Source organism: Thunnus albacares, chromosome 4, assembly GCF_914725855.1.
Source record: "Thunnus albacares chromosome 4, fThuAlb1.1, whole genome shotgun sequence".
NCBI lineage: Eukaryota > Metazoa > Chordata > Actinopteri > Scombriformes > Scombridae > Thunnus > Thunnus albacares.
This window is the reverse complement of record NC_058109.1, coordinates 34,172,834-34,199,908: the sequence shown is the minus strand read 5'-3', so window position 1 is coordinate 34,199,908 and position 27,075 is coordinate 34,172,834. Positions and strand designations below refer to the sequence as shown.

Below are 27,075 nucleotides of genomic sequence, written 5' to 3'. Positions count from 1 at the left end.
TTCATATGCATATGTCACCATCATGGGACGCCAGCTGTTTGTGTATGCATATCATGGATACGAATAGAAAATATCTGAGGTGGCAGGAAGCAGGAGGTGTGATAAGCATATCATGGAAACTGTCTGTCATTCAATCCCGTCCATTCCTCTTGTATTTGAGAAACTGCTGTTTACACTTTCTTTAACATTTTCCATATTTAACATGTGTGGGTGTGTATTGCATCGGGTTGGAACAGAATTACATCACCACTTACTCGCCGTATAAAAATCTAATTGGTTGCAGTTATTAACAAGGTGTCTGTACTATAACTGACAGCTGAGGTTGTCTGACTTCAAGTAACAACATAGTAGAGTTTGAACCCTTAAACTTCTGACTAAGGTGCTTGTTAGTGTTCATTAAGATAAATTTATTATATGTGAGGATAAGCCAATTCAGATGTAACTGTCTCATTTGGGGGGAGTCGTGTAAGTTAAATAGACACCTCTACTGAGCTTACATTTGGAGCTGTCTGAGGTGTCTAAGCTCTCTGACATGCATTACAATGTCTTTCAACTAAAGCAAGCATGTGCAAATTTCTTCAGGAAACTTTTTTTTTTCTGTCTACTCCCAACACACACATACACACTCATATAATTTCAGGGGACTACTGTAAATTCTCATACAAAAGCCAGTATTCAAATAAGTGCAAAGTCTTAAATAACAGCCTGGGGCATGGCAGCGCTAATGAATAAAGGATGGTTGCTAATAAATGGTGGCAAAGCGCAGGCATGCCCATTGGGACCAACTTGGGGTTCAGTGTTTGCTCAAGGACACTTTGGCATGCAGACAGGAAGAGCCTCAAGTGAATTTGGGTTTTTTTTTAAACTGCACTAATTAATGTTTTTTTATATCAAAGACTATGAGTAATGTGAATAATGTGTTGTTTGTTGTGACGAACCCACAGAGAATTATCACCTGACTGTGCAGTACCCCTCAGCTCTGCGATGAATTTTAGTGTCTAGAGTTCATTGTTGTGGTTTACCAGCTGCAAATTTACTGTTTTTGGTTCATCATCAACCTTGTTTGAGTTTCAGTTTTCAATTGAAGCTCTAAAAACCCACTGTACATTACCTGCCCTGCACCAAACAGCTGATGGATAAAATCAAAGACTAGCTGATGAACATAGTGGAGCATTTAGCAGCTAAAGATGTAACTATATTTCTCATGTTTCTCTATAGTTCATGGAGACTAAAAGTACAAGACTGAATATTGTATTTTTGTCTTTGAGCATGAAAAAAGCTGAACCAGAGAAGACAGCAACCAGTGCTGCTGTGTCTTACATTTAACAGCATGCATCACACGTTGAGTGCACTTCATTATTTTGATGATGATGATGATCATGATGATTATAGAAGTAAACCATTTATCCCAACACAGTCGTAGTTTTCTGTATTTCAATTCTAGAAGAGAGAAAACTCAGTCTGTGACAAAATTGCAACCTATTGCAAAAAATTATTCTTTTTTGAACATCCAATGTCAGTGCTTCAGTGAACACATGAATAGGAAGGAACAAGCTAACAAACTTTGTCTATCTGCTGAACTCTGCAGCACACATCATCCTGAAAGCTCTTTTAAAAAACAAATTCAATTTCACCAATGAAACTTTGTTCTGGAGTACAGCTGGTGTTAAGTTCTTTGACTTATTTTGGCTGCTTATTACCTGTTATTGTATTTTTAGTCCCCATATGAAGCAACAATATCCTGTCCTAGTTAAGCATGATCGTGGTTGCATAATCAAGTGTAGCTGTGAGCTCCGTCCATTCAGAGAGAAAGCAACGGTCTTTACTGTAAATTGTGACTGTAAATGGCATTTATATAGAAACATAAAGCCAGAATGACTCAGTTAAGTCAATAGCATTTTGTGTTTCATCATAACTGAAACTGTCACTGTTAGTGATTATTGCTATGAACACTTTTTAATGGTGATATATAAATTGTGTAGTGTTAGTCACTATATTGAAAGATCTATCACTCATTTTATAGCAGCTTTCTTGTGTTTTTAATCTTCTTATTGAGGCTGTCCTTTAACAAGCACTCAATCTACCCGAACTCTGTAACTACTAGAATGGCCACAGCGGCCATTCTGACCATTCATACATTATTTGCATGTAATTTCAATAATCAATATCAAATCTAAGAATAAATGGGATCTTAGGACACAATAACTTATAAAAACATCACAAATATGCATTTCGGTGTATAATAAAAACCTTTATGGACACATATGAAACACATAACAGTCAATCTGACTAAGCTAAACTGTGGGAAAATAAACTGATTTGTAAACCAATATTTGTTTTAGTGAGCCAAAGATATCATGCTGTAAAATTATAACGAAAATATCAAGCTATAAAATCATAATGAAAGTATTCTCCTCTAAGCGGGCTCACTTGAACAAGGTATCAGGTTGTTTTGGGGCCAAAACCACACATCAATTTCACTGATGCTTGTGGATCAATTACTCACAGTCAACACAGGTAATCTCTAACCTCCATGTGCAGCTCCCACACACTATGTTGTGACATTTGAAACAAGTGTCCTATGTTTTGTTTCTCCACACTTGGCACTGCCTTCTCCTCTCCTGCCTGCTGCTCCTGCCTGGGTCCTGGCTCTCGCACCATCAGCTGTGTGGCTTTTGCTCTCGTGGTCGGAGCAAAGTTAATTTGCGAGTCGCATTATGAAGTTCTTCCCGTGACATCCTGTCATTGGTGCATTTCTTGAACAGGATTGAAGTATTTATTGCGGCCAGGTCCAGGATATTATAAAACACAGCCACTGGCCATCTACGTGTGGGTGCTTTCTCTGAAGAATTTCCTCACCATTTGATCTAGAACATCTACTCTGACCTTGGTTCTGTTGTAGTATGTGACTGTCTCTGCTTTAGCCTTATGGCCGCTTGTGACGGCAACACCTGTGTGGTGAGTGCTGAGAATGCAGACGTTTTTATTTGCTTTGCATTAATAGACTGTTAGTGCTGCATTGTTACTTTTCAGCACCTCCTTTGCTCCTTTACGCACGGGGAAGCTCCTGTCTGCTCTTATTTACTGTGCCAACCAGGCTGGTTTTCTTGGCCTGTTGTGCCTTGACCAGATCAAGGGAAGTAAAAAAGCTTTTGGTGGTGATGTTCCTCCCCTTCCCCAGGTAAGGCTCAACCATTTTCAACACCATACTGTCTCCTAGTTGCTGACCTGGCCTATGCGTCTTGTCTTTACCCAGATATGGCACACCGTTCACCACATATTTGGTATCGACATCAGCAGCGAGCTAAAACTTTATACCAAATTTATCGGGTTTGCTTGCTATATACTGGATGAAGCTGCAACCTTGCTTTTGTCGGAAAGAGCTGCTCATCCACCGTTATGTTGGCACCAGGCTTGTAGCAAACAATGCTGTTTTGGACAAATCTCTCCTGAACCTCGGTCGCCAGGGCAAACTTATTCTCTTGCAGGTGTGTGTGTCTGGACTCCTTTTTGTCAAAATGCAGGAATCACATGATTTCTTGGAATATGTTTCAGGACATGGTCTCCTTGAAAAATGCATAGCCCCAGTCGGCTGACCAAAAGCTCACCAATCTTCAAGTGTTTCAATTTGGTTTTAGGCTGGAAAGCTTTCGTTCTTCCTTGGTTTTATCTCGAAGCAAAGGCTGGGTTTTAGCATTGCAACAGTGTAAAACAACAACTTAAGCAATGGTTGCTAGGCAATGGTGACACGCATCTTCAAGAGCGAGAAAAGGGAAAGATAATGTCCTCTCTCCTCATCCCTTCTTTCAATCTGGAAATCTAAAAATCCTCGATTTTAAAAATCTGACAGTTCATGAAGCAGCACTCAAAATTGTGTTGAATTTGGGAGGTGGATGGGTTTACCCCTCACTACAGGCCTGGAGTTAAAATAAAATACATTTGCCATTAGGTTGAAATGACTGCTGTCATGAATCCAGCAAAGTTTGATTTCAATGGTCAAGTTGCGCACAGCCAGGTATCGCTTATTACATCCAGGTACAGCCAGGGACAACCAGGGACAACTGGGTACAGCCAGGTACAGCAGTGGATGAGTCGGAGCTCAACTCTGTAGAATACACTACTCTTCCCTCACTCTTTTATCTTCTTTTTGTCGTCCTCTCCAAACCTTCACCTCTTCCTCTGACTTTCTATCCCTTTACACCTTTTCCTCCTCCGCATCCTTGTCTTTCTAATCTTTCCATTTCTTGTAACCTCCCTGCATCTTCGCCTACTCTGCTTCTTCCTCCCTTCTTGCTTTTCACTGCTATCTTCTTAATTAAACTCCCATCCTTCTCTTATTCCTCCTCTCGATCCAGCACTCCCTCTCACTGCTCCTCATACTAGTCCTCATCCACCTCTTCATCCTCCACTTCTTTGTTGTTGTCATCCATGTGGGAGGTTTAGAGTAGTGATGAAGACAAGGAGAGAGGGGGAGGAGGATGATGCATGGTATAATCCATATATAAATAAATATACACGGGCACAACTTACTGTTTGCTTTAATTTAGTGGAACAATTATATTATCACAGCCAATTAAAAACACATTGATTCTTTCCAACAGTTAGTGTGTATTTACATCTATTGTATTGTCTTGCTTCTTTTGTTCATCTTTTGTCTCATCCACTGTCTCTGCTGTTATTGTCTGATGCCATGTTGTGTGTGTGTGTGTGGGCAGACTAGCTGTTTATCTGTGACATTCCATGATTATGTTTTTATTGGGAGTAGTTAATCAGCCTACATGAACACACACATTTGAACACAGAGCCAGCAAAGTGAGACCCTTTTGAGTATGATTTGTCCAGTGGAACTAGACGTTTAGTTGCTGTTGAGCTTTTTGTTGTTGTTGTTGTCTTTGAAGTGTGTGAATCCACAGCCTTTAATTTATGGTACAGATCTTGTAGAAGCCCCTCTGGGAACATCACAGCTTGTTGTGTGTGGCAGCTACATGCTGTGATACACCAGAGGATTAGGGAAGGTTGTGAAAAAACAAACCTTGCCTTAGCAGAAATGTCCCCCTTACAGGGTAAGCAGCGGCCGAAAATGGATGGATGGGTTGTAAAATATTCATAGTTCAATTCAATAGCCTTATCAATTTTTGATATATTCTTGTTGTTTACAGAGTTCAAGCCAAGTCTCTGTATTTTAAAGATGAGTAAAGTTGGTCTAAAGTTGATTTATTAGTTGGATTTATTATTATTGGATTTATGTGACACGAGTGTGAAAACTCAAATGACTAGCCCTGTTGCTCTCCAAATGCTTTATAGATGTAGAATAAATTAGACGCCAATACGTGACTGTGTAGCATGCGACAGTCAATTAATCTACACTTTTTGTACAGGTCGATCATGTGACTCTAGGGACTCTGTGTGCACTCTATGGTTGTAGCACATTTTGACATCCTGATCCAATTTTCTCTTCCCCAATCCCAGTTCTGTAATATTGTGTATCCACTGCTATTGAATCCTGATTTACTGAATACTTTTATTTATCTAAATGTTGATTAAAGGGGACCTATTATGCTTTTCCTTATTTTCAGTCATATATGTAATGTCACAATGTTGGATGTACATGTTAAAAGTGGCTGACATGTTAAACAATGAGGTAAACTTATGTAGCAGTAATCCTTGTGAGAAAAAAGCACCGGCTTCAGACTGCTCTGACTGCTAAGTTTCCAACAGTTTTTTCAACTTTCAGCCTGAGCTGATGTCAGCTCATGACAGATTTCTTTATATGGACATCTGCTCCACACATAGTGCGCAAGTTCACTGCTCCGCTCTGCTAACATTATGACATTTTTCCATTGTTTTGGGGTAGTCACACTGAGCCATGACTCCATTACACAGCAGGGCAAAGTAAAATTAGTTAATGTTGGTTAGGGCAAAGTAGTTGACCTCTTGGAGGTGTGCTGGTCATCTGCAGCTCTTCATCAAACTGATCCACCAAACAAAGAGCTCCAAATATCTCCATATGTTGTTGTGTCGACCATTTTTTAGCGTCCGTAACGAAGCTCTGCTAATTTAGTGAGGAATACATAAACATAATTCTTCACAAAAAAAGCCTGCCATTATGTAGTTATTTAAAAGCTTTTAATTTGATGCAGGAAAGCAGGAAATGTTGTGTTTGCATCGGCGGTGACTTAACACAACTCTGATACATAAAGCTGGCCAGTCAGAACAGAATGGTAAATTTGGCACACCTTATTTTTCACTAGCTTCTTGATTCAAATACTGGAGGTTCCAGTTGAAAACTATTAAGTTTATAATCTTAAATTATTGATATGAAAAGAATAAAAGTATTACTAAAGAATGCAAACCCTGAAATTTAGATCAGCTAGAGAGAGGATGCATCACTCTATTGGAGTTGTTGGATCTACAGAAACACTCAGTCCAGTTGGGATTGTACAGCAGTGTTACTGAGTGGAGGTTCCTCACTCACATAATGATCTCAGGCTGAGCACAGACAACTGATAACATTTGATCAGCTTTATTTTATCCAATGTCTATCCATTAAAACATGCTCGGATCTCTAATTGTGACACTACAAATGACATTGTTATTTTTGTGATGTACTGTAGAGGCTACTTGTGGAGACTCTGAAACTCTACCAACGTGCAAAGTTTTAAAAATTTGAATACGTGTTAGGGTTTAAGGGCCGACAAAGATACTACACTGTAGAGGTCTTCACCAAGATTCAAGTTTGGCTGAGTCCATATTATGTTAAGCCTTATCAAGCAGGGTAGGGCCCCTTTGTATTGCCGCAGGTCCCGGGTCTATATGTGAATGTCATATTGAAGTGGAATTCGCTATCAGCTGAAATCATGTGGCATATCTCCTTCATCAGAGGAGAAAATGTTTTGAGGCGAGATGGAGAGTGAAAACTGTGAAGGTAAAATGATGTTGCTCTTGCTGCTCTTTCCATCAGCCATCTGGTTGTTTGTGTCCTGTCTTGCCTCTATTGTTGTTGTCTCTCTGTTTTGATTGACACTCTTTTTGGATCAGGTTTACTCAGATTGGGAAAATGATGTTAGGTCCAAAATGTTGGGCCCCATGAAGACCTCTACAGCACTGAGACCAGAGGAAGTGTGTTAGGACAGATTAAACTGCTTGTGTTTCCTCCTACTTGTACCTGTACTGGTTTCCGATGCCGGCAGAGAAGACTGTAAGATCATATTCTCTACTGAGAAGACAATATGATGCAAGTTGAAGAAAGGCTCTCCTCTCTCCTCTTTAGCAGTAAAGCTTGACAAATCTATTTTTGAAATATATTTCAAACCTTCAAATATAATTACTTTGAGTTTTTAAAAAATCCTCATCCTGGCCTGATAATGTATGATACATCTGTCTAGTGTTGCAGTGGTGTCATACTCAACAGGTTGAATCCTACGCTGACCTCATTACTTCCTGTGATACTGTGCCAAGTAACATTAGATATAAAAGCAGGTGACATGGATCTGTTCATTAGAATTATGTGTTATGAACATGCATGTCTTCCTAACTTGCTTTGCTTACTCCCATAATGAAAAAGAACACATAAAAGGGGAAAAAAGCGATAGCTCCTAAAGGATAAGTGAATTGACAGACAAGATGATTGCAGCTCTTGCGGACTTTAGTTTGAGAGGTAACAGCACAATTTGTTCCAATGTTCCACTGTTTCACCTGTTGATACATTTCCCCATTATCCTGCAGAGACAGAGAGTGAGAGAGCGGGGGATGAGAAAGGTAGACGTGTATGTGATGAGAGAGAATGGGAAATAGATGGAGAAAACAAGAGGGATGGACATTGAGACAGGCAGGAGGACAGACGGAGAGGATTCCAGCAGACAGGAAGTCAGATAGACAGAGAGAGAGACAATTTGCCATTTTGCCTCCTCTCACCCTCAGGCCAGACTGAGAGTGTGAGCCAATCAAACAGTGAGTCAGACAGCAGGTCTTCCTTCTCCCTGCTGGGATTCTAGCATTACCTGCAAAACACACACGCACACACACACACCATCCAGTGCAGAACAAAAACACTCTATTATACAACACTGTTTTATGTGGACTATTTTATAAGAAGACTGTGCTGGCAGGGAAGGACTCATTGCATGCATTGGCTATTTAGTGTACATCACTATCCATATACTGAACAACCTGCAGAGAACTATCAGAGTACTATATTATACTATATTATTGTATTTAAAGTATTTGCAAATGTATGTGGAGAGTTGTGCAACTGTATCTCAATCTGTGTGTGTGTAATCAGATTTGTGAATGTGTAAAAGTATATCTAAATGCGTACTTTGCAAGATTTGTGGATGTGTACAGAAATCTGCACATGTGTACTCGGGAATCCGTGTGTATGTAATCCGATTTGTAAATGTGCAAAAATCATGTGTATAAAGACAGCCAATTGAGAGGCATGTCTGAGTTGTAACTGATGACTTGTCTGTATTTCCAGCTTTTGGAGCAAAATGCTTTTTTACTACTTTTCAGCCATTAATATCTGGTTACAGATTTGGAGATTTTTTTTTACACGTTTACAAATCGGATTACGTACACATTTGCAGATTCCTGTACACATTCACAAATCTCAGTACACATTTAGAGATACTTTTACACATTCACAAATCTGATTATGCACCCACGGATTGAGATACAGTTACACAACTCTCCACACAAATTTGAAAATAATTTAGCTACAATAATATCCCCATATATCTGGTGGTTGTACAATTACCTGCAGAGCATGCTCAAGCTGATCTGAATGATAACTCATTTGTGAATTAGTAGTTAACATCTTCAGAGTAAAGAACCATTGCAAGGTATGATTCAAAGAAGGAAAAAAGCTCCCTTTAAACATAGGTACAGTAACATTGTGCTCAGACCGACAAGAGTACTGCGTGATCAAAGGCAGCCCGTTCTTTTTGATGGTACTGCATTGTTTCTGCAGGGGTGCTGACACAGAAGTCAGTAAAGTTGAACCTGGCAAAACTTGGCAGCAACATAATGCAGTATCATTCAGTACTGTGTTCACCAATCAACATGCACACATTCCTCATTGCAGAGGTTGATCCACAGTGAACCAATGCGACATTGACTCCCTTAAAATATAAAATGTCTCATCACTATTTACCTTACCTCCCACTTTTTCGTCTGTTCCATTTCTTATTTTGAACACACAGGATTTCAGACGCTGGTCAGTGGTTTTATACTGGCAGCTTTACTCTAAACCTCTTGGTTACACACACAAGATCAGTTAACTTAACCCCTGTGTGTATGTGTTTGTGTCTTTGTGTGTGTTATAATGTTAGATGTGCTGAAGAGGTGACTGACGGCTCCCAGTACTTTGTGCTGCTGATGATCACAGACGGCGTCATCTCAGACATGGCTCAGACCAAAGAGGCTGTGGTCAATGTGAGTATCCACAACACTGCACACAAAACTAAATTATGTGTATGGAAACCACAGGAACTGAAATCGCATGAACTTAAGTTGTAAACTTTAATAAAAAAAAGAACAGTTATAGAAAGCTACATTAAGTAACATTTTTATGCTAAACATTGCAGGGCTATGACAGAGGACTCTCCCAACCCCAGATTTCAATTTATTTGCCCAAACAAAATTTTAGTATGGCAACTAGTAGATAGAAATTTCCTCTTGCAGATGGAACCTTTTATGGTTATCCTTAAAGATCCCCTCCATATATGTTTTAATGACTCCACATGAATGCTAATATTGCTCTGTGTCTGTTGGATCTGTAAACAGGCAACTGTTTGCTAACATGTTAGCCATGACAGCTTTATAAGGTGATAATATGTCAATGTTGTGTTTACAATTTGTTATGCTGCCTCCAAATGGCAAAAAGCAAAAAAAACCTCAACACTGCTGCTTTAAACTATCAGTTGAAGAGCAAAGGATTGACAGGAAATCTCTGGTCAATTCAGTACACAGCAAACTACGCTGAGTAAAACGTCTGAATCAGGAGAGAGGTTCACCAAAAAATTTGGTATATGAGTGCTTTTTCCAAACCTAGATATGATCCAAGAAACCACACCTGAGTCCACATATAAGAGGTGGTGGTCTTGGATCAGATCCAGGTTAATTGTGGTATCAGTTTGTGCCTTGTCAGAACTAAATCTATGCCTGCATAGGCAGAAAATTTGTGTGTGCATTGTCAGACAACAGGAGAGATAAGATGCCACACTGATGTATGAGCAGAGAATAAGATTCATGGTTGATAGAAGAGGTGAGCTTGTTTTCCACTTCTTTACAGTCTGATTGGATGCGTTCAGTCATGCTCATAGAGTTTCACCCACTCATACCTGTATATATTTCTTCGACGGCTGCAAACACCTATGACACTATGACTAGACTATGAAAGCAGACAGTGGATTACAATAACAAAGATTCAGAGGTTTCATTTGTCACATGCATATTCAGTATCTGCAGTGAAATGCAAGGTGACATACTCTTAAGGGCTGTGCTAGAAAGCTAGTGTGCAATAAAGAATAACAATTACAGTAAGAATAAAAATAAGCAATAAACAATTGAAAGGAGGGCATTGAACTATGGACTCTTTGGAAACGGTTTAAATGCATTTTATTCTAATTGGAGCCAAATATACTCTGGCATGTATACATACAGTATGATCATACATGTTATGCACAGTATGTGCTTTTGAGTAGGGGAATAGTAGCCTGCCTCACACCCCTCCTCTCTCCACAGGCAGCAGCCCTGCCCATGTCCATCATCATAGTAGGAGTGGGCCCTGCTGAATTTGATGGTAAGTGTGCGTGTGTGTGCTCGTGCACGTGGTCATGTTGGTCAGGTTAGAGCTGAGGTATACATTTCAGGCATGTCATCTGTTCAGTAAATGCAGTCGAGGAGAGAAGCAGTTTCTTTGTTGTCATCCATGATGCTCCGTTGTGAAAATGATTTATATATACAGGAAGATTGTAAATTTCAGCCCATTTAATGCCTCTCGAAGCTTCCATGGCATACATATGTAAATCCTCTATTTATCCTGCTCACCCACTCCCACTTACATGCCTGTAACATAAGTCAGAAGAGACTGAAAATGTCAGTCACAGTAATGCAAAATAGAAAAACATCTCAGTGGAAAACCCAACCTGTAATTACTGAATAGCAAATAGGTACCAGCTTGAACAGTCCAGATTACATTAAAGTCATATCAGAAAATTAAAATCCAAATGGAAACCACAGTAAGTTGTTTCTTTGTCAATGTTTTTTAATGTCTTGCTCATAGTTTTTTATTACTCAAGAAGAAAATGAGGATATATCAGAAGTGCTCCTTTTTGTCTTAGACGGCTGAAGGGGCGCGTCAGTGTGTGTGTTTGATTGACGACAGCTAGAAAGGCATGTTGGTGTGTGTGTTTGCTTGACAGTAGCTGGAGTGGCGTGTCAATGTGTGTGTTTGATTGACAGTAGCTAGAGTTGCGTGTCGGTGTGTGTGTTTGATTGACGGTAGCTGGAGGGGCGTGTCGGTGTGTGTGTTTGATTGACAGTAGCTGGAGGGGCGTGTCGGTGTGTATGTTTGATTGATGGTAGCTGGAGGGGCGTGTTGTTGTGTGTTTCATTGACAGTAGCTGGAGAGGTGTGTCAGTGTGTGTGTTTGATTGACAGCAGCTGGAGGGGTGTGTCGTGTGTGTGTTTGATTGACAGTAGCTGGAGGGGCGTGTCAGTGTGTATGTTTGATTGACAGTAACTGGAGGGGTGTGTTGTTGTGTATTTGATTGACAGTAGCTGGAGGGGCGTGTCAGTGTGTATGTTTGATTGACAGTAACTGGAGGGGTGTGTTGTTGTGTGTTTGATTGACAGTAGCTGGAGGGGTGTGTTGTTGTGTGTTTGATTGACAGTAGCTGGAGGGGTGTGTCAGTGTGTATGTTTGATTGACGGTAGCTGGAGGGGTGTGTTGTTGTGTGTTTGATTGACAGTAGCTGGAAAGGTGTGTCGGTGTGTATTTGATTGACAGTAGCTGGAGGGGCGTGTCAGTGTGTATGTTTGATTGACGGTAGCTGGAGGGGCGTGTCAGTGTGTATGTTTGATTGACGGTAGCTGGAGGGGCGTGTCAGTGTGTATGTTTGATTGACGGTAGCTGGAGAGGCGTGTTGTTGTGTGTTTGATTGACAGTAGCTGGAGGGGTGTGTTGTTGTGTGTTTGATTGACAGTAGCTGGAAAGGTGTGTCGGTGTGTATTTGATTGACAGTAGCTGGAGGGGCGTGTCAGTGTGTATGTTTGATTGACGGTAGCTGGAGGGGCGTGTCAGTGTGTATGTTTGATTGACGGTAGCTGGAGAGGTGTGTCAGTGTGTATGTTTGATTGACGGTAGCTGGAGAGGTGTGTTGTTGTGTGTTTGATTGACAGTAGCTGGAGAGGTGTGTCAGTGTGTATGTTTGATTGACAGTAACTGGAGGGGCGTGTCAGTGTGTATGTTTGATTGATGGTAGCTGGAAGGGCGTGTTGTTGTGTGTTTGATTGACGGTAGCTGGAGGGGCGTGTTGTTGTGTGTTTGATTGACGGTAGCTGGAGAGGTGTGTCAGTGTGTGTGTTTGATTGACAGCAGCTGGAGGGGTGTGTCATGTGTGTGTTTGATTGACAGTAGCTGGAGGGGCGTGTCAGTGTGTATGTTTGATTGACGGTAGCTGGAGGGGCGTGTCAGTGTGTATGTTTGATTGACGGTAGCTGGAGAGGCGTGTCAGTGTGTATGTTTGATTGACGGTAGCTGGAGGGGCGTGTCAGTGTGTATGTTTGATTGACGGTAGCTGGAGGGGCGTGTCAGTGTGTATGTTTGATTGACAGTAGCTGGAGGGGCGTGTCAGTGTGTATGTTTGATTGACAGTAACTGGAGGGGTGTGTTGTGTGTTTGATTGACAGTAGCTGGAGGGGTGTGTTGTTGTGTGTTTGATTGACAGTAGCTGGAGGGGCGTGTCTGTGTGTATATTTGATCGACAGTAGCTGGAGGGGCGTGTCAGTGTGTATGTTTGATTGACAGTAGCTGGAGGGGTGTGTCGGTGTGTATTTGATTGACAGTAGCTGGAGGGGCGTGTCAGTGTGTATGTTTGATTGACAGTAGCTGGAGGGGCGTGTCAGTGTGTATGTTTGATTGACAGTAGCTGGAGGGGCGTGTCAGTGTGTATGTTTGATTGACGGTAACTGGAGGGGCGTGTCAGTGTGTATGTTTGATTGACGGTAGCTGGAGAGGCGTGTCAGTGTGTATGTTTGATTGACAGTAACTGGAGGGGCGTGTCGGTGTGTGTTTGATTGATGGTAACTGGAGAGGCGTGTCAGTGTGTATGTTTGATTGACAGTAACTGGAGAGGCGTGTCAGTGTGTATGTTTGATTGACAGTAACTGGAGGGGCGTGTCGGTGTGTGTTTGATTGACGGTAGCTAGAGGGGCGTGTCAGTGTGTATGTTTGATTGACAGTAACTGGAGGGTTGTGTCAGTGTGTATGTTTGATTGACGGTAGCTGGAGAGGCGTGTCGGTGTGTGTTTGATTGATGGTAACTGGAGAGGCGTGTCAGTGTGTATGTTTGATTGACAGTAACTGGAGAGGCGTGTCAGTGTGTATGTTTGATTGACAGTAACTGGAGAGGCGTGTCAGTGTGTATGTTTGATTGACAGTAACTGGAGAGGCGTGTCAGTGTGTATGTTTGATTGACAGTAACTGGAGGGGCGTGTCAGTGTGTATGTTTGATTGACAGTAACTGGAGGGGCGTGTCGGTGTGTGTTTGATTGACGGTAGCTGGAGAGGCGTGTCAGTGTGTATGTTTGATTGATGGTAGCTGGAGAGGCGTGTCAGTGTGTATGTTTGATTGATGGTAGCTGGAGAGGCGTGTCAGTGTGTATGTTTGATTGACGGTAGCTGGAGGGGTGTGTCAGTGTGTTTGTTTGATTGACAGTAGCTGGAGGGGTGTGTTGGTGAATGTGTTTGATTGATGACAGATGGCAGGTATCAGAGTGCTGGTGTTACACCATAAAGAACGATGCAAGATTTGATTTGCTGTGTCGAAATAAGGTCTCAATCCATGTAGAAGGAAAACTAACAGTGGACTGTCAAATTAATGCAAAAAACAAAAAATATCAAATATGAATTTCTCCCTTTTGGTTTCTGTTTTTTTCTCTAGGAGAAAGTGGTTTACAGATCTGATACGTATGCTGTAGCAGGAAAAAACAAACAAACATGCTAATTAATTTAAGTTGGACTTTAAAGAGAACTCATGATACATTTTGTAATTTTATAAGGATTTTTTCCTTGTACAAGCAATATTTTAATAACTAATAGCTTAATAACAGTTGATTGAAGTGTTCAATGGTGAGAACATTGACATTTGAATGGAGTTTGTGCTATTGTAAATACAATGGAACTGAATGGACGTCCATAGACTTGTATTATGTAACTTGTAATAACTTAATGAAGGATTATTACCACCATTTCAGGTGCGTTAAGGTTTGGTTGTTACCTACAAATAATGATAATCTCTGCAATTACTTTAGTCACTACAGTGTTATCATAAGCAATAGAAATGATGATAAAATTATGAAAATAAGACCAAAGTTGTTTTAAAGCAGAATTATCCTTTAATGTTACCTTTTCTCTTTTGGAATTACAACACAGCAAAGATGATTTTAGTCTTAATGGACAACATCTGCTTTACTTACTTGGGAATCCTATACAAGCAAGTAAAATGAAAATGCGTGCACATACTGTGTCTATCTGATACTCAAACCTATTTACTAAATCAGTTTCCATGGTGACATGAAAGGCATTGCTTTTTGAAGAGAAAGTCTGGCTTGCTCCTTTTTAGCTTTATATAGAACAAATATTTTAACATGCCCTCTTTCACAGTAATCAGAAGTACTGTTTGTCGTTAAAAGCGAAAAATCACATTTGCAAAGGATGCGCTGCTCCAGAAAGAGACTTTCAGATTTCCTGCGCTGAACAGTGTCTGTGGCAGAGAAATAACCTGATGTGAAAAGAATATTGATTCCCACATGATGGTGTTTAATGATTCCCATGACATTTAAACTTTCAATGAAACTGATTTATTTCACACAGCAGATTTGCAGGGTCAGGACAACCTGTTGTACAAAGTTGAGAGGTTTGTTATAAAATACTTTTAGATGTGTCTGAATTGTGCAGACAGACAAAATGCGTGTTTTCCATCCTCATTTTGATGATAATTTGCCAAACTGTGTTCATTTGTGGCTTCAGCTGTGGCTTTATGGATGTTTTTGTATTTCCCCAAAGCCCCAGACAGTATCTTCTGTGTTTTCCGACCTTTACACCCAACTGCCAACGTGTAGAGAACAGAGAACATTGCTGCAAGAAGAATGTGTAATTAACCACCAGCCAACTTTTGAATGGATTTCTAGGAAGTTTATATGATCTCTTTAGGATGAAGCCTACTGACTTTGTACCATGAGGTTGATGTTTGGCTTTGAGTGAAATATCTACTGTATGAACTTCCATGAAAATTTGTGGTGCTTAGAGAATAAATCCTAATGACTGGTGATTCCCTGACTTCTTCACACAGCTGAATATGTGTACCTGACCTCTAATGGCTTTGATGCCACCGTGAGGCTCACATTTGTGGGTTTCATCTCCACAACTGTGGATTACCATGGAATTTGGTGCAGACATTTATGTTCTCATGGCAAGGCAAGTTTATTTGTATAGCACATTTCAACAACAAAGCAATTCAAAGTGCTTTACATAAAACATAAAAAGCATATTTTATTTTATTCTGCTATTTTATTACATTCCTGATGCTGTAATCAATGTTCTACCCTGAATTAAATTCATACAACTCAATCCTCTTTTGCACCTATTTACAGGTGCAATGTGTAGGATTTAGCCACCTGCCCCAAACATTTATTTTACTGTATTCATCAATTTCTTGCTACTGAATCCAACCCCAATAAGGAGGCTAAAAGAAGATTGTTTCATAGGAACTGATGTCTGGATCTGGATCTCTGATCTCTGGATCCTCCTAGCAGGGCAGTTTGATCTGTGCATGCTGAGACAAGTTTTTCTCCTACAGTGAGCAGCTAAATGAAAAGAGAGACTCTTCATCGTGTGCTAAGTGCTGGAATGCATAGGTGTCTTTCTGGAAGCTAATTAGCAAAATGATTTGAATTAAATTACAGATGAAGAGTGGTAAAGCAGGAAATGATTCTAGCTGAGTGAATGGAGAGGCCTCGCTGGGACCTATTATTCAGTGCGCAGAGCTGAGGCTGAGGGTCAGGGGTGAATGCTTGTGTTTGACAGAGAAAAAGAAATTAGAGAGCTGACGATGGAGCTGAAAGAGGATGACGGGGAGAGGCAGAGAATGGAGAGTAGAGAGTTAGAGAACAAGATGGTACATGTGTGGTGAACTTATTTATAGATTCATCCACCTCAGTAACCAAATGATCCACTGAATTCTGTGTAGAAAGAAGTTCACTTGAATCAAAAGGGAAATAAAAGTGACAAGCTTCACTGCTGTGTTTGTTGAATCATCTTTGATGTTCCTTTTACCCGCCTTCCATCAGTGCCAGTCTGGGCTCAACAAAACATTTTGCAGATTCTGTCATTCAAGTCCATATTTGATACAGAACTTGTTGATGTGTGCCTGATTTACCCTCTGTGATGCTTGAAAAGCTTCAAAAGCAGACACATTGCATACAGAAGAGGATAAATCAAGCGTTCCTCTTGTGATTTGAAATGTATTCAGTCACTGTTACGCCCAGGTCTGCTTCCTGGTTGAGTAGACCTCTTCACATCAGTCACCCCCAGTCAGAGCCAAGCCCCTCAGTGAGCGCCATGTGGGGATCAGCCTTTTGAAATCAAAATTTATTATAACCCATTCTGTTTTACTTGTTTCATCCCCCGTCGCATCTTCTATTTTCTCTGCTCCCTCAAGCCCATGCTGTTAAAAATACATTTCACATATATTTTAGGATAATGTGCAAAAATGGTAGAAAATGTGTTTGAGTATGTGTAGCTTTCATTCAGAAAATGTTGAAAGATAACAGAAGATGAGATTAACTTTTGTTGAGCCCTGTGGGGAAGGTAAGTAGTTGAACTGAGGAATATTAAACATCAGACAACATCAAATTACAGCACACAGATGTATTACTTAGAACTATAAGAGTGAAAAGTATTAGATGTGTGAATAACATCAAGACACTTCTTCTGACAGCATGTATCTGCAGACACAAGTTAATATCAATGTATCAATATGAAATGTAGCACTAAACATATTCTAATGTTTACAGTATGTCACATGTTTATTCTGTGGGATTTAGCAGTGCTATGATCTATTCAAGCTTATTTAAATTACCAATGAGGTATTTTTTTCTTAATCAAGTAATATGTTATTGAAATAAATAAATTACATCACTGGATACAGCTAGTAATATTATATAGCAGCAAATATGGACTATCTGCTGCTGAAAATAGTCATTTGCTAAAAACTACAGTGCTCAGCTGTTTTAGGAAATTACCAAGCCTTTTTCAAAGCTGGATGTGTATATTTGTGACCTGTTTTTAAAGATTAATTTCTTTAATAGGAATGAATGAGCTTGGACCTGAGCGCTATAGACACCAGAAAGTATTTATAAAAGGACTTTTTCTGGTCTTTTCATGGGATTTGATGATAATAAGAATGATACAGAATAACCGCATTACCTTATCCTTTAATGTGATGATCCACAAACTCTTCATATCAATCCAAAACTACTTTTCCTGACACATAAGGAAGGCTGATAATGAGGCAGCTTGTAGTGTGAGAGGTCTAGTATTGGAGTGTAACTGTAAACAGACCATCTCAGACTGGAAGCCTTTGCAGGTGTCTACACAAGTTACATTACATCTGGATCTGTGAGATCTAGATCCAGATGTATCTGCAGCCTATATAGCACATCCAAATGGGACAGCCTTAACTCCAAATGGGCAGTGATTGGTTGTGCTTTGTCTGTAGCTTGTACAGACGCTCCCTCTGCCTTTGGGTTGTGCTCATGCATGTGGGCCCCCCTCTGTCAGGGACTTGTTACAGTGTACTTCACCTTTGTGTAATCTTCCACCTTTTCACTGTTGAATTTATAATTATATTTTATCAATATATCAAATTTCACTATATGAAAAAGCACAGTAAAACATATTGTGTCTTCAGAGGGAGCTGTGTGAATTCTGATAAATGGCCTCAAGTGATGTCACTTGAGTCAGCATCAGTTGGGGCTGAAGACTACAATAATAATAATAATAATAGTAATAATAATAATGATAATAATAATAATAACTTAATTTGTATAGCACCTTTCATACAAAAAATGTAGCTCAAAGTGCTTTACAACAAAAGAAATTACAGGCACCAAATGCTTCACATAAAAAAGATATGAAATGAACATAAAAACATATAAATGTACATAATATGGAAAATTTGATAATGTTAATAGCATAAGATAAATAAAGTGAAAATAGAACACACAGAATGCCTACTTCAGTGGTGGTGTTATGAGACTTAAGTGAAAAAACAGAAAGTATTTTGTCACGTGTACACAATCTGTAAATCAGCTCCTAGGTCTCTGAAGCCATAAGCATAACATAATCTTCCTTTTCCCAACGGACACAGACTCACCACCATCTTGATTAACCGAAATAAGCCTATTTCAGCTTACCCCAGAACATCTTCCCATGAGTTCAACCTCACTGTGAGTCTTATCTGTGTCGGGCGCAACCCAAAGCTACCCCGGAAAAAAGTTTGAAAAGTAAAAAAAAAGTTGGGGTGTGGAGTTAGAAAGAAGTGAGGTTAGCAGACGTCTGTAGCTCCTCATCTCTGCTGGAGGCTAGCAGCTTCATGCTACATTAGCGGCTACTAGCATAACACACCCAAATATCCGGCCAAACTGTCAGTGGCTGAGTTGCATTGTTGGTAATGAAGGCACCAAGGTTTTGACATGAAGGAAGAATGTGTGGAATGAAAAAAAATATCTGTGGTTCTGCTGCACCAATTTTGATCCTTTTTGTCCATCAGGAGTATAACAATGTTATAGGAGTGCAATGTTAACTGTCATCGGAGTGCCCGTTTAATACAAAGAGACAGTCCAGTTTTAATGTACGCCTATTACATAATGGCTACCACTCATCCCCACCATGGTCTCATTTGTTAATGCTGATGATACTAAACTATCACTATTAATCTGAGAACTATAGGCTGATAATTAAAAATCAGTCAATACAGTTCATTGTCTATATCATCTTCTCTCTTCTCATTTTATCATTAACCATCCTTAGTCACTCTATATCGTCTCCAAACCATCTGATGTAGGTTTCCATGGATGTTTGTACTGTACACTTGTGAGTGTGGGAATGGGAATCAGAGCCAGAAGTTTGAATGTTATTTCCATATCAGTGCCTCTGAGAGTGAGTGTGTAGGCATAGTGGAGAGTCTACACACACACAAACACACACACTTGCCATGTGTTATTCAGGGCAGCAGGAGGTTTTCTATCAGGCCCTGTGTCTCAGTGGACTCCCCCCACATGTCAGGGTTTATCCATGACACCTGAATCCAGCATCACTTCATCACATTTTTTCACTTTTTTTTTTTACCACCTTCTCCCTCCATTTTTTTTTATATTCTATATCTTTCCCCCCTCTTCTCTGTCCAGCCTCTTTTGATCTCCCTCTGTCCCCTCTTTCACCATCTCCTCTCTTACACAGGCATGTCAATTTATTCTTTCCCCCACTTCTCCTCTTTTCCCCTGCTGCTCCAAACCACCATCTGTCATCTCTGTGTGCCATGTGGAGCCTCACCAGTCTCCTATCAGCATCCCTTCCTAAGCATCCTTTCCTTTGCTTTGCTTTCCTTTCCTGTCCTGTCCTGCCCTGTCATTTCTTTTCCTTTCCTTTACTTTCCTTTCCTTTCCTGTCCTGTCCTGTCCTGTCCTGTCCTGTCCTGTCCTTCCCTTCCCTTCCCTTCCCTTCCCTTCCCTTCCCTTCCCTTCCCTTCCCTTCCCTTCACTTCCTTTCCCTTCCCTTCCTTTTCCTTTTCCTTTTCCTTTCCATTCAAATATGAACATGGTCCTTCTTGGGAAGGCCACAGATTGTCCTGTCCTGTACAGATTGTCCTGTACTGATTTGCTTTGTTGACAAGACTGATGCAGAACTCTGATGTTTTGCTGCTCCTGTAGGATCTTTATCTTCCCTTCCTTCCTGTGGCCTTTTTAAGCACTAATGAGACTGGTTTAGAGAATAAGTTATTGTGTCTCCCTCCACTTGGAGAGCAGCAGAGAACAGCTGTGGTACTGAAGGACGACAAGCCTGTCTTTGGTCTGAACTTTTTGTTGGACTGCTGTGGGCTTGTAAGCAGCTGTACTTGTATGTTCTCCGGTCTTTTTTTGTCGATGTTGTTTTTCATGGACATTGTGTAGAGGCTTGACTATGAAGAGGAATGTCTATTATTCATGTTGATTACTTTTTTTGTTAAAAAGCTGCGTGGACATGTAGCCCATTTGGCCCTTTGGTCTGACACAAATTCAGCCTTGTGCAATAATAAAAATGGAGACCTTGTAGCATCTATAAGTGAGGATGGTCATGGTGGCTGAAGTTTCCTCTGTTTTCCTGTGAGACATAATTAATTTTGTTTACACTGGAAGTGAGTCCACTTAGCCACACAGATAAAGTTTTTGTGTTGTTGATTTATAATGAATTCCACTAATGATAAATAGATGGTATAGAATATGAACCAAACTAACAGTGGACTGGTAGATGGCTAGATGATTACAATAACATACAATATAGGTCAGTATAGTCAGTTGTCTATGCACAAAAATACCATTTAAAATGTTTTTAAATGTATATTTATTTAGTATCACTTTATAGGCAGGAACATCCACTCTGTAAGTGCCCAATAAATGCTGTAATGGTGTATCTAAATTGTTCATGTAGTATTACATGTAAGATGTAAATCATGTCTCCAACCAAGACTTTAGTCCAGTTGTTTGTTGTCTGCAGCTATGGAGGAGCTGGACGGGGATGAGGTCAGAGTGTCCTCCAGGGGACGCTTTGCTGAGAGAGACATCGTCCAGGTATGTATTCTACATACACCTTGCTCTTTAATTCTCATTAGTCACAGATTTGATGTTTATCAGTGTGACCATTAAAAATCTGCATGGAGTTGATTTTGTTAATGGTTATTAATACACGGTAAAATGTGCCAAAAGCTGGGTGAACATTGCTATAGACAGCCCAGTATTCATGTTAAATTAGTGTTATATTTTTTCCCCACTGGCCCACTTGGCCAGTAGATGAGATTTTTACTGGTTTACTGGTATTTTAACTGGCCCTGCGGCCAAAAAATGAAAATAACTTTTTTCCATAATTTTGGTGATGTATTCATTGTGTACATAATATGTAAAACAGTGAAGTTACCTTTAGATTTGGTTGTTTTTCTTTAGTTATGGATATGTAATGTTGATATATTACACAAATATCCACACAAATATAAAATTAGGTAGATATTGGATCAGTAAATGAATGGTGTATAAATGTAGGTTTCTTCATTCTTTCTGTAAAGCCAGAGAGTATGGCGTCTATATGAAGAAGAAAAGAGAATTTATGATAATAACATTTCAGTGAGTGTGGATGACCTTGATAATAAAGAGAGATAAAGAGATAAAGTGTCAAGAAGTGAGACAATGCTGAGAGACCTGCAGGATGTTCTCGTTGAGATAGAACAGTGAGAGAAAGAACATGATGACATTTGTTTGTGTGCGTGTGTTCACTCCAAGCTCCTTCTGTCTGTTTCTGCCACCTGTCTGCTACAGACATGGAGTTGAACTGTAATGAATGAATGAAAAGGAGAAATGCAGAGGAGGAAAACCAAACACAAACTAAGAGCATCTCCACAGTAAATCATCTGTTGAGTGTTTGATGGTTATTTATTTGTTCTATTGAACATAACTGCTGTGAAACAATCAGAAAATAACTTTTTATTTTTCTCATTCACTGCTTTGTTCTCTCTACCGCCACTTCCTCCACTCACTCTCTTTTAAAATGAGTCGGGAAGCCGACAGCAAAGCTTTACTTTTAACGTTATCAAACAAAGAGAAATGTCCTCCCCTCGTCCTAAACTGTATACATGATTCTGATAGGCCAATCAACTTGCCCTGCATAAACTTTTACTGGCCTCAGGCCATCAGTTATGTCAGACCCTAACCTGTGATATCATAAATTTACTGAGCCCTCTAAGAGGTGACACCCTTCTCTAACCCTGACCGAACATACATTTAAGCTGCCTTTAAATCCTACTCTCAACCAAGTAAAGAGCAGAACTGCTGTGGCTGGCCCCACTGGCTTTATAGACAGTTTCATCTTAATGCCATGGCCCACTCAGTAGTCATGTCATCATCTCTACTTATCTAGCTCCAATAGCCTCACAAATCAGAAAACCTTTCCACAACATTCTCTGACCTAACGCAATTTTAAAGTGTTCTTGAATCCAATCCTCACCTAAGCAAAGAGCAGATTCTCAGCAGCATGACCCGGCTTTACATCTATATCGTTTCTGCTCAGGCTAAACTGCAGTGACTAGACCAACTAGCTTGCTAGGCAGCTTCATGTCAGTGCCATTCCCCACTCAGTTGTCCAAAGAAAAAGGAAAGGCTGTCCGCACACTGAAACGTTGTGATCTCCAAGGTCTTCGAAAGGCGAACATCCATGTGAACAAAAACCAGCTTTTTAATAACACGTACATGTAGACGATGGCTGCGTCGCCAGCGTCATTGTTCACACATTTGCTTGCATACTTTGTGCATACCTGGAGGATTACAAAGTATGTCCACTAGGGGGCAGGTTAGAAGTTAATCATCTCTGGCTGACACCGGAGTATCCTCCTTGAGAAGTTCTGCTTTTGTGCAACATAATCAGAAACAAAATATTCAGAGGTTATTATATTGTTGAGATTGAGATCAGGACAGAAAAAGCAGCAGGGGAAACATACAACATAGGCATGAAATCAACATTTTGGCAGGTATGACTGTGGAGTCATCATATAAATGTGGGTAGTTGTGGCCAAGCTCCATGAGTATCTCTTCAAATCTTTCATTGTTGTGTTGATCCAAGTCTGCTACTGATCTTACTTTATGATACTGTCCACACCAGTCATACGCTGAATTGTATCTTGCAGATGCAAAGCATTCATTTCTGATGATGTGCAAAACTAACACTCATAGGAACACAGGGTTTGTGAGGTACCCATGATGCACAGGTGGAAGCTTAGATAAAAGCAAGCATATCAGTGGCCTTAAGCACCTTCTGTAGATCGCCATACAGTGATCTATACACATGCAGCGATGTAGATTGTGCAAGTGTAAAAGCTGAACTGAACTCATTTCCAATTAAGCCATTGCTGCTATTACTTACTGCATATCAACAACTAAACCTGTTTCATAAATGCCAAATTTATGCAAATCTCTACGTTCTCATCATAATCCAGTTTTCTTTGTACCTTCCCCTCCAGTTTGTTCCTTTCCGGGACTACATAGACCGATCAGGGAATCAGGTATTGAGCATGGCGCGGCTGGCCAAGGACGTCCTGGCGGAGATCCCCGACCAGCTTCTGTCCTTTATGAAGAGCCGAGGGATCGAACCTCGGCCCCCCCTGCCCGCCACCTCCAACTCCCCCTTAATGGGCACCACCAACACAACCACTACTGCTGCCCTTAAGGAACGCAACGTGCATGCCTGAAATGAGGGCAGCGACTGGTGCAGTACGGCAGTCGCATATTTGAGCAAAGGAAGATGCGTGTTTGTGTCTGTGTGTGTACGTGTGTGTGTGTTGCATGGTTTCAGGGTTGATTGACAGGAACCGAGTCAGGATTTTGAAAACTTAAAGATTGTTTCCACAGTAAACTAAAAGGGACACCAGAAGAAAATACATTCCTTTAAAAGTGTTAATGGTGAGGATTCCTCCAACAGACTGGAAGTGTAGAAAAATACACTTTGGATCCTTTTAATGTTTCTGGCTCTGACTTTTGTCAGCAATTATCACTACGCACCCTCTGCAGGTATAACACACCACTCTGAAATGACACACAAACTGCATTTAAATCGAAGGCTTCATATGTGGTTTACCACTTTTTCTTCAGTCATTAATTCTAACATTTCGAATGACTAACTAAAGCCACTAAGGACTTTTTTTGCCACAGCTTCTCATGCAGAAGTCGAGTCTGTTGCTCCCTCCATCCCATTTCAGTTTCTGTGACACTGTTCCTGCTGTTGATAAAGAGTGTCTGCTGAAATAGAGTAATATATCCTGAAGTAGCTGGGCAATTTGATTTCTATCAGTTTAAAGAAGGACGGCACTGAGGCTGATGTCCTTTCCTTGTTTGTTTATTCTCAGGGTATTTTAAAGGTTCGACAGTAACGCAGGGATCTGAAAATAGAGAAGCAGAAATGAAATCCTGTCCAGGGCGTGGCATCTGACTGACAAGGGACACCAGTCCTTTTTTTATTGCTTCATGAAAATGTATGCTGTATATTACTGTGTGCTGAACATGAAATTCAAATATGTTTTCTCATAAAGGCTGGTGAACACTCTACATTTCAAGGTCAACATTCAGAGACGGAGTGCCTGCGAGTCTTTACTAATCCCACTTGGACATGAAGGGAGGCGCTTGCAAGCACCTCCCGAAAACAGGAAATGCAAGGCTCTGAAATTTGGGTCGGGATGGAGAACATATTGAAATATCCTCCACTCCAGCGCCTTCACTTCCTACAGACACTGTACAATTTAACAATATCAGGAGGTACATATTATTTCAGCCCCGGTTGCAAAGCTGAACATAACAATGTCTGTGTGCTCTGCTGTCCCCCTCTTCCTCTAAATTGTAACTCTCTGTGCTGGGGCTATCATTTGGAATGAATCATTCATGAGGTGGGTGCCTCTCGTTCTCGAGCTGTCTGAAGCATGTACCTGTTTAAAATGAATAGAGCTGGTCACTGTGCAGGCCAGAATAGTTCATATGTAGCAGAGAATGTGTGAAAGCGTAAGGGTCACTTTAACTTTTCTTCATTTTTTTACTGGAAAAGACACAGAGAAAGAGAGAGTAAAGTTTTGGTATGTTATTCTCTGTCAAAGTCTCTCAGGCTGTTGTCAGGGAGTTGTAATGTGCTGATTTCTTTTTGAAATGTATGCACAGTTTTCCCTCATCAGTTCTGGAGTTTGATATATAGCTGCATATTTCCTGTGGTTATCAGCCAGGACTCATCAGATACAGTGTAAAGAGGCTGATTTGCAATGATTTTTTTCCCCCCTCAGACATATCCTTTCCCCCCCCCGATCTCATTTATTTTGACTCTGTTGTGTTCACGAGTGATTCACGCAAAAGTGAGTTTGTGCTTGACTAGGAACCTGTTGTGCTCTCTTTCTCTCACGTACAATCCTAACATATACTGTGCAATTTGGTTCAAACTTTGCATCTCTGACCTCTGACACTTGTTTTATGTTTAGAAAACAACGGTTTCTAAAGGGGAGTGCTTCAGCCTGACAGCAACACAAATTCAATCCAGTTTCATAAAGTTGGAAAGGTTTCAAAAACCAATAATTATAATAATCATAATGAATGGATTCATCAGGATTTGTCTGGATTATTAAACATGTGTCATATTGTATCAGAAAGGAAATGGATATGTGGCCTTATTTCTGTCATAATCCTATAAGTATGTTCGAGGGAGGACTGTTTTTATATGACAACACAAGATATCCGTGTTATTTTGCATGCTAATTTGGCTGATATGCTGCCAATGATTGTACTTGTTCAGAAAAGTTATCTGTATCTTTATTCATATCTGAAAATGACTTCAATCAACATTCCTACGTGTTAACTTGTGTACTGTGCAGCAGTGTTCTTTCTACTTCTACTGTTATTGTGTACAGTATACTTGAAGGAACTGCCAATATAATGATCCAAAACATATAGGAGATACATAAATAGTAGGGTAGATTTGTATCACAGTGTTTAAAAACATGCATGCATGTGCGTGTTATGATTAACAAGTACACCAACCCAAAGTCACATAACTTATTGGATATTTTTGTATGAAGCATGTTGAGCTTTCTATACAGTGTGTACAGTATTAGATAACTACACTGACAAACAACATACTGCTCAGTATTTCTCCCCAGTCTAGTGTGTTCCTTACAGACTACATGTAGGTAAAATGTAAATACATCTAAAGTGATGTACAGAATATTTTGTGACCAGTCTTCCTTCCATTTTGTTCCTCTCTGATACTCTGAATGTGTCTCTGTTATTTTTGTCTCCATTTGTGTTGTTCAGAATTTATTTTTGAGTTTGTCAATGTTTTCTAGCTTTTGCTTAGGAACAAAATAAAGATATTATTGAAGGCTCATCATTAGTCTGTACCTAGCTGGTTAGTCGGTTACTATTTATCGTAACTATTGGGTTACTTATAAGGGACAGTTCAAAAATGATTGAGGGTGGAGGGGAGGTCAGAAAAGGGGCAGCGATATGTATTTTTTTCTTTTGATGGAGAGAGTGTAGTCTTTTTTTGGGGAGAGCAGAGAAGGGTTTTATAATTTTCAGTCACCCCAATTTCATATTTTAGCCTTCCCTTGCAGGATTAATTTAAAAAAAAGGGATAAAATACTTGCAAATTATGGCTTTAGTGTGTGCAATGGGTCATAAAAGTACTCTTTGCCATATGCAGAGGACAAAAATCCTGTCTGTGTTCTAGGGCTAATTTTTTCCCCCTCATTTTTACTTTTATCTCCACCATAATAGAAAGTAGAAGAAAGGTTATGTTTCATATAAAGTAGACCTATGCCATAATTCAAGTTCAGCCTTTTACTTAGTATCTCTTCATTAAAAATAGATAGTGGCTGGAATATTCATCATTTTGTTGTGTTTGCCAAAAATTTGGAAATTGCAAATTCTATTTGTAATGTCTGTCTACAATTACACTAATATACATATTAATGTTTAAATTAGATTACACCACCTTAAATTCGATATTCTTTGTCTCTTTTG

The 27,075-nt window shown here is 40.1% G+C and overlaps 1 protein-coding gene across 1 annotated transcript in view; it reads left to right on the top strand.

The window, feature by feature from the left end:
- LOC122980788 (copine-9-like) overlaps positions 1 to 26,437 on the top strand; it is a 166,977-nt gene extending 140,540 nt beyond the window's left edge. The window contains exons 18-21 of the mRNA XM_044349128.1: positions 9,330 to 9,432; positions 10,744 to 10,801; positions 21,038 to 21,111; positions 23,544 to 26,437. Coding sequence (XP_044205063.1) covers positions 9,330 to 9,432; positions 10,744 to 10,801; positions 21,038 to 21,111; positions 23,544 to 23,771 — 463 coding nt within the window. The 3' untranslated portion in view covers positions 23,772 to 26,437. The remainder of the gene's footprint in view (positions 1 to 9,329; positions 9,433 to 10,743; positions 10,802 to 21,037; positions 21,112 to 23,543) is intronic.
- Positions 26,438 to 27,075: the final 638 nt, after the last annotated feature.